The 8,664-nt window shown below is 41.3% G+C and overlaps 1 protein-coding gene across 2 annotated transcripts in view; it reads right to left on the reverse strand.

Annotated features, from left to right (window-relative positions):
- Positions 1–220: 220 nt before the first annotated feature.
- The window catches only part of LOC118778725, a 12,653-nt gene continuing 4,209 nt past the window's right edge, over positions 221–8,664 (reverse strand). Inside the window, exons 5-17 of one of the 2 annotated variants that reach the window (XM_036530375.1) lie at positions 8,149–8,217; positions 7,225–7,331; positions 6,332–6,437; positions 5,337–5,378; positions 4,724–4,857; positions 4,465–4,521; positions 4,062–4,119; positions 3,637–3,863; positions 3,457–3,507; positions 3,174–3,225; positions 2,740–2,835; positions 2,287–2,325; positions 221–1,655 (exon numbers count right to left, since the gene is read on the reverse strand). In XM_036530375.1, coding sequence (XP_036386268.1) covers positions 964–1,655; positions 2,287–2,325; positions 2,740–2,835; positions 3,174–3,225; positions 3,457–3,507; positions 3,637–3,863; positions 4,062–4,119; positions 4,465–4,521; positions 4,724–4,857; positions 5,337–5,378; positions 6,332–6,437; positions 7,225–7,331; positions 8,149–8,217 — 1,730 coding nt within the window. In that variant the 3' untranslated portion in view covers positions 221–963. Of the gene's footprint in view, positions 1,656–2,286; positions 2,344–2,739; positions 2,836–3,173; positions 3,226–3,456; positions 3,508–3,636; positions 3,864–4,061; positions 4,120–4,464; positions 4,522–4,723; positions 4,858–5,336; positions 5,379–6,331; positions 6,438–7,224; positions 7,332–8,148; positions 8,218–8,664 lie in introns of both variants that reach the window. The other variant, XM_036530374.1, reaches the window with a different exon arrangement.

The following is an 8,664-nucleotide window of genomic DNA, read 5'->3' on the forward strand; positions in this document are numbered from 1 at the left end:
CCTCGCAGTATGAAAAAACGGCAGTGGTTGCATGTGAGTGTATTTCATTTGTCATGCTTCACACTTAAATAGAAACAAATACACCGTAATTAACATGACGTCTCCATGCCCTCTCTTTACAAATGCTCCCTTTCAGCACTGATTATAGATGTCAGCAAACTCATAACGACACAAACAACAATCATAATTAGAAGCATTTATTTGTTGAGTTCCTCTCATGTATAATTTCTCCTTCTCCATTTTTACAAAGGGAAATTCAGCCTGATATACAAAAATTTAAAGAATGAACATAGTTTACATATAAAGCCCTATGCAATGCCCCACTTGTGTAAGTTGTATGGCAGTGAACCATGCCATCTTCCCTTCATATCTTTTTCTAAATGTCTCTGTATTCAAAAGGTTCTCATTCTATGTGATTGCATTCCACATTTGAAGTTAATGTTTTTTACAGTTACAGTATATATATTGCTTCTGATTTATATTTACATTAAATATACATATATACATGAGGTACATGTCTAGAAAACACTTGTTTAATAGGAGTGATATGAGAGAACACAATGTACATAAGTTTATGAACTTTACATCATGGAATCAACTGTCATTACAGCTTTATAGCATTCTTATCTAGATGCTTGCCATGCCCGCATATGTGTCATAATCATACAGATAGTTGGCGTTAGAGAACAACTTCATGACCTTTGGTTTTGGCATGTCAAGTTGTTCCTCTTCAATAAACATCAGAATCCTGCATTGGACGGAAATCATTTTCATATTCATATTCGCAGTCTCAGGGAGCAGAGGGGGCATGTCCTTAAGATGCCCTGCCCCATTCTTTACAAAACCTGTTTTAAAAGGGGAGCGTTTGCTCAATGCACCTTGTCCTGTTCTTTCCTCAAGGTGTCTTAGAGGTGGCATGCCCTTGGGCTGCCCTGCCTCACACTTTGTGTTTTTCAGTCTGTGTCACACCCAGTGCATAGCCTTACCACTTGATGTATGGAGCACGTGACAGCCTTGCAGGGGTGCAGTCTCCTTTGCATCCGTGCTGTCCTGACACAAGCCCAAACCTTCAGACCCCCACAAACCTGTCTTCAGTGCTTGTGAGGAAGCTCGTAGCCCTATAAGTTGTGGGAAGTGGGGCCCACAGGAGGGTGCCATCAGCTCCTTCAGGAAGTCCCGGGCCTGGGAGGGCAGGCTGTAACGTCGCAGGCCGCAGAGTACCTCTGGTTCGATGCCGCCCTTCTCAGTGGTCAGAGAGGGCAGGCTCTCAAAGTGCGCCAGGACAAAACGTTCTCCAGTGCCTCCCTGTAGGTAGTCAGCTAGAATGCAGCTCAGCGAAGCGCTGAAGACATCCGAATATGGAGACGTTCTGTCCTTCACTGTGTCCCTTTCCCTGCTCCACTGCGCCGCTCTCTGCCATGCAGTGCGTGTCAGGATCAGCACTGCCCTGCCCCCCTCCCTTTGAAGCTGGTCCAGCTGGGCATGCAGCCAAGGCACAGGGCCCAGGGCGCAGAGCTCTGACCGGCTCCACAGGTCTACCGTCACCTTGAAGCCCAGAGTGGACAAGGAGGATCCCAAACGGTTCACCAGATTAGAGAGGGTGGGGTCCACATCCGGGGGGCACAGCAGCAGAACCTGACCTCCTTTCATGGCTCCTAGAAGCACAGAGCAGTGTGAGGTCATCACTGTAGCATAGTAGTAAGGAGCAGGGCTCATAACTGCTGTTGTACCCTTGGGCACAGTTCTTAACCTGAATTGCCTCAATAAATATGCAACTGTATAAATGGATAAAATTGTAACCTGTGTTACCTAAGTGTGTCTGCTGAGTAACAATAATGTAATGTTATGTGATGAGTTCTGCCCCCTGGTGGCAGCACACTGACATGCAGGGTGAACAGTGCACCTCTAACCCAAGAATTTAGACCATTAACACAGCACTAACACCAATACAAAACACAGTACTAACACTAATAGAATATGGGTCTCCATTTACATAGAAGGTGCTTTTGCAAGGAGGGTGAGGATGTTGTGTATAGAGGCAGTGGGAATGGTCATTAAATCCTGCATTGAGCATCTTGCTGACATTGAATAATATTGTGCATTTTTTTGTAATAAATGAAACCTTACACATGAAAAGTGATACAATGTGCATCACTGTAAGTCAGCTATCACAACGTTTGTTCAATTATGACAATGAAGCTTCTATGGCTCCTTTTTGAGGCCGTAATGATGTTACACATATAAACAGTCTGAGTGAAAGGAGAAAAGGTAGGAAAATCATCTCACCTTTTATGCTGTCATCTTTAAACCATCCCCTCACCCAGCCTGGTGGAAGAGACAGCACTGGCAGTGTAAATAATACATTACAAACACATATACACCCTATACTCTTATACACACACACTCTCTCACACACACACTCCACACACATACACACACACATACACACACTATACTCATGCTCACCCAGTGGACACAATATACTCACTAGATACAGAATAATATAATAATATATGTAATATAATAATATATGTTATGTTTATGTCTGTATGTGTGTGTGAGAGTGTGTGCGTGTGAGTATGTTTTATTTTCTGTGTATGTGTATGTGCGTGTGCGTGTGTGTGTGCATTTGCATGTATGTTTGCACATTTGTTTGTATGAAAGTATGTGAGTGTGGTGTGTGTGTTTGCGTGTACATGTGTAAATGTGTGATGTGTATGTCTCTGTGTAAACACTCACTTTTCAGGCTGCCGTGCAGTAAACAGGCTCCCAGAACAGCCACGCAGATCAGTATCATGCTGATCAGAACAGGAAGGGCCCAGTGCCTCCTGGGAGCTGAGAGGAGAAGTACATACAGCAGAATTTCATCCAATGGTGCCAAATAAAAGAATTCACATGTAAAAGAAAATAGCTGAGCCAAGAACAATAGTATATTAATAGTATAAGTATTGTCAAAACAGTGCCACCCTGTTGAAATACACTGTTGTGTTCACTTAAAGTGAAATAAATGATTGTGTTTTAATGACATGCTGATCTTCAGATGCTGTAGGTTAATGCTGTATATGCAGTGGGCTTCATCAGCAGGTGCTGCACATGTAATGTTCTGATTTCATGTAGTAAACTGGGTGTCAGAAAAAGGCTGCACTGTGTCAAATTATTACATTACTACCCACTAGAAAAGGGACACCAGGGGCCCAGTGTACTGTCCTTCCCCTGCACTTTGACCTGGAGAGATAGAGAGACATGGGCAGAGTCAGGACAGTCTCTCGCTCTCTCGCTTTCTTGCTCTCTAGCTCTCTCTCTCCCTCTCTCTCTCTCTCTCTCTCTCTCACACACACACACACACACACACACACACACACACACACACACAGATTTTCTGCAGAATCAGAGTTCCATTTCCTGCAGGCTAATATAGACTGACTTGTGGCAAGAGAGAAAGAAGGATTGTCATACCAGCACACACAGTGATGGATGGGGAACATTATCCGCATAGTCTCCTTGTATCTACAAAGACAAAAAATAAGTGTCATCATTTTACAAGCTAAAATGCTCATTTTTCTCACTTGTGAACAGCGGATAACAGCAGGTTTGACAGCAGATATGTGTGTAAGGTGGCCAGTGTGGAATCTGTACCCAGTAGCCCTGACTGTTCTCCTGCCATGTCCGACTCTTATCCTCCAATCGTTGCCTGGAGCCCTCCACCTCTCTGCAGTATTCTCCAGCTCCCATCCTGCACAGCCACAGTTCAGCCTCCAACCTGCAGGGGGCAGTCAGGTTCCATGCCAATGCTGCCTCCTCACTGTTTGTCTTAGCTGGCACCATAGACACCTGCACCCTGTCCCATGTGTTCTTTTGGAATTCTGCAATATAGAGGAGAGGCTGTAGAGATAGCGATGCGGAATTGGTAACATCTGTTTTTGTTTATTCTCTACATAGTAGTGGCCACTTCTGAGCTAGAAGTAGGAGAGAAAGTACATTCATTGGGTAACCATCCTGATCCTGAACCCATTTGATTGGCTGAGAGGTACTCTGCATTGCTTGAATTTACACTCCTTTACCTGGGTAGTTTTCAAACGGGCAGTCCATCGAACCCAGAAGCGCTCCTGCTTTCCTGACCTGATCCACAGACAGAAAATGCACTCAGCAAATGCAAGAAAGGCAAGCTCTACCTTTGAGATTGAATGCATATGTGGTACATGGTATATCTAACCTGACAGTGACTGGCAGTGATTTATAGGATGTATCATTATAGCAGGATAGATTAATTCAGTTTTCACTGATATCTGTACATCTGTTATACTTCCAAACTGACATTGATATATCTATTGATATATTTTCTCCTATATTAGAAATTTCTGTTCTAATCAATATGATATTTCTACTCTTATTCATTTTGAAAAGAAACTATGTAGTCATAAGTGTGATTTCATCTCCAGTTGACTTTGGAAGCATCTGCAATACCTCAAAGCACAGGCAGGAGGCGACAGAGTCCAGAGAAAAGGTGAACTCTGTCTGGTTCTGTGAAGAGACAAAAAGAAATGTGTAAGTTTCCCTTTCAGCCATAAGGAGCATTTATGAAGGGTGTTGCAAACAGGGGAAGCCACCAAGCTGCAGTGTCTGCATTTTCTCAGACTGAATCAAACCAGAGACAGCAAGAGAGAGAAGAGCAGACACTGTGCATTTGCTCTTGGCTCAGACCCACAGGATGAAAAACACTAACCGATTGCTGGAGCATGCAGCTCCCGTTCTCCCCAAATTTCAGGCACAGTCGAGGTTTGGGGTCCATGTTCTCAGCGTCTAATTTCAGTGAGGCCACTCCCTTCTTCCAGTCAATGACAGTTCGCAGCCTGGGGACTGGCAGACATAAAAGCCTGTTGGACAGCAGCACTGAGACAGCCAAACACAGCTCAACTTCAGAACAACAGAATGTTACACAGTAATGGCAGGAGAACAGTTCAAATTTTCTATGATGTATCGCCACCAGACCCGGGACCAAAGCAAACAGATGTGCATCACCGTCATTTAGTCAGTGAGCTACTAATAACAACTGATTTGCATGCGGTATGCTTCCAGTGGCTAGACAAGTTTCTAATTCCTAGCTCTGTATGAAAACTCCCCTTCAAGTCTACTTTTAAAACTACAAAAGCACATGGTTTCATTACTCCTATCATTTAATCAACATGGTAATGGAGAAGTGTACACTTTTGAGCAGCTCAAGCTGATCACCTGACACAGGCTGTAAATGAAATGTCTGCAGTCATGTGACAATGATTTGAGGGGATCGCAGCTGGGTTACTGAGCATGCTCAGTGTGGAGAACATGTAGCTACTTACCATCACACTCCTCCATGTATCCACGCAGCTCTGGAGAGCATACTGAGGGAGAGATAGGGAGTCATATACAGTGGCCATTAATAATAACCACAATTCGCTGGACTTTTCTATCAGCAAGCAAGAATTACTGAAAAACCGCAGGTCCTACAGCCAGATAGCGTTTAAAATGAGATGTCGAAATTCGCTGACGATAAATTTTAAAAGGCCAGCCTTAAACTGCTTCGTCTGGGCAGTTTAACTGGGGGGAGCTAAGTCCCCCCCAAGCACCCCCATAGTGCTGGCCCTGTCTGGAATCAAGGACTCACTACCACTGTTTTCAAGAATGGAGACAAACTTGACAATAATAACTACCAAGGCATTTGTGTTAACAGTAAACTGGAGAAGATTCACTGTTGTCTTACATAAAACTTATGTACTTATATATAAGACTTACACACTTTCTTAACAATGGCAATGTAAGAAAAAATTACCAAATTGCCTCACAACTGGCAACATATACATCCTACATGCCCTGTTAGATAAATGTGCTTACTTAAACAAGACCAAAGACTCATTAACATGAAAAAAGGAATCACATTCTGGAAACATAAACAATCATGCAAACCCCATTCAAATCATGTTAAGGCCCTCAAGTGCTAAGAGCTGAGTCCAAAAAAAAAAAAAAAAGACGCGCACAGCACTAACACCTACTAACACCAAACAGCCTCAGGAGAGAGCAGCTAACACAATTAGAGTGACCTAAATTATAACAAAACACAAACACAACTACATTACCTATTGGGAAACACACATACTCAAGCACAAGGCAAAATTATGTGCTATCTCACCATAAAAACAGAATATAACATGGCAAGCTATCTGACCATGGTATAGACTCACTAAGTATAGACTCAGCAAACACAGCTTGGCCATAGAGATGTCTTTGCTTGCACAGAGGTCAAGTCAGAGAAACTTTCCATTTTAAACTGTAAAGACAAGAATGTAGGTATAGCTACCTTCTTTTTCATGGGGTACGGTGATGGTTTGGTTGAGAGACTTGACCGACACCAACAGCAGGCTGCCGAAATAAACTGTCTCATACACCAGCAGGGAGACCCAAATCTGCAGGTAACACAACCAGGGACCACAGTCATGCCAGTTATAGTTATACCACAAACAAAGACACACAAATGTGTCTTTATATACACGGTGGAACACAAACAAATGTCTATATATGTCTTTCATGCTATTCACACCACTATCAACACAAAACAATGCAACAACAAAGGGCCACTTGCTGTCCTGATAAAACCTTTTTTATACAGATTTTGTCCTCTTTCTTTAAACAGAAACAAAACTATGTAATGGATGATAGCTACAAATATATGTAATGGTTATGGTTACAAATTTAAAAATTAAAGTGTGACAAACATATTACTTAAACATATTTTATTTTAATCTTTTTATCTGTGATGTATCAGCTAGCCATTGTAGTGCATGCTACCTAGAGACTAAGGTTATCTGAGGCCCTGGCAATACTGTAGCTTTTGAAAATTGTCTGACATTCTGATCAAATTTGTACTATTTTTTGAAGAGTTGAAGAGTGAAGTGCATTCTCTTGGATGCACCACTGGGAACACCATGCCACTGTAGGTAAATAAACAGTCATTCAGCAACCTGAAGCAAGTACTTCCAAATCTAATTAACAATTAATTTCCTGATACTGAGAGCAATTAATTAATAGATTGGTTTATGGATGGAGAAGTTACCTTAATCAGCAACATGTCAAGGGAAAATGAGCATACAGATGAAAAAACAGGTAGAGAATAGGCATGACAAATGAGGCTGAGTTTGATTGAGACAAGCAGACACCTAATGACAGCCTGATAGTTACTTCCTCTGTGGTTACCTCTGTGTTATTCTGGTTCACCAGGGCAGAAGTTGGCACTTTGAACTCTATTCTTTTGCAGGACGGAATGCTGCCTGGGATGCTGTAACACAAACTCACAGACACATCTGCAACACAAAGAGAGAACAGCAGGAGACAAGAGTGAGCATGACATGGGTTTTTGCTACAGTGTTGCTGCTTTCATTCAGAAAGACTGTAACACAAGCAGAGACAAGCCCTATGAAAATAAACAATTACATATATAATAATTTTATGCAAATGTGTGTAGTGTAAATACACTAATATGCCAGTTACATCTATTTCATTACATGAAATATTACACAGGTAGTGGTAAGTAGAGTTACATCAGTTCCGTTACAGTGGTAGCTGTATTAGTAGTGTTACAGTTAAAGGGTCAAAACAGTACTGTTACAGTTGTAATTATACTAGTAAAGTTATAGTTGTAAAGTTAGAGTGGTTCTGTCATAGTGGAAATGTGACTGCAGTGGTGTGATATTTTCATTTGAGGCTGACCAGCCTGATAAGGAATGGTAATGTACATTTCTTATTCTGTCATCCTCAGCCTGTGAGACACCCATGACAAAACTATCCATGTCCTGTAAGAGCTAGAGAACCCAAGAAATATAACCTTTTATCTCTAACCATCTAACCTTTTGGTTAAATAAAATATGAAGTATTTCTATTCAGTGTAATTTGATCAACAATTTAATCAACAATCTCAGTTTTGCATCAACCTGTGGTGCTGTTTTTTGACTATTTGATTTAATTAATGCTACATATGAATCAGATTAAAGATATTTGTTCATCTTAGCTTTAAAGCAAAGTTAAAGCCAACACTCACAAAAGGCAAAGAAATTGTCATGAAGTATTAAATGTTGTATGTTTAGGTATTCAAAAGTTTTATGAAAAGGTTTATGTATATACCTTCCTCTTCTGCCTCCTTTTCTTCATCATCATCACCATCCCCAGACAGGTCCCTTTTGTCATGGAGACCTGGCAGACAGGAAATGCTGTGTTACACACTGAACATGAGACCTCTGTATACGTAATTCCCAGGATATACGCTATTTCATGGACACACCAGAGCAATATATAAAATTGACGTAATAAAACAAACTATATTTTGTATGCACATAACTGTTTAATTACGTGCATAATATATATTTATGAAATCATAATTTGTGTATGTGTGTGTATTCATATTCATCTGGGGGTTTCAGCTCAGACTTGAAATACACTGAAGGATTTTGTTTGTGTAAACTCAAAGGCTGCCTCATGGTTCTCCTTTTTGCAAACATTCTGTTTGACTCCTATGAAAACCTTGATGTTTTGGTTCCTTCCTATATTGCTCTTATTTTCAACCAGACTTTACCTAAGGTTACATCCTGCTGTGGCAGCTAACATACAGCTTGAATTATGGTTAACATTTATGTTCTTATT

The sequence above is a fragment of the Megalops cyprinoides genome, chromosome 6 (assembly GCF_013368585.1).
Source record: "Megalops cyprinoides isolate fMegCyp1 chromosome 6, fMegCyp1.pri, whole genome shotgun sequence".
Lineage (NCBI taxonomy): Eukaryota > Metazoa > Chordata > Actinopteri > Elopiformes > Megalopidae > Megalops > Megalops cyprinoides.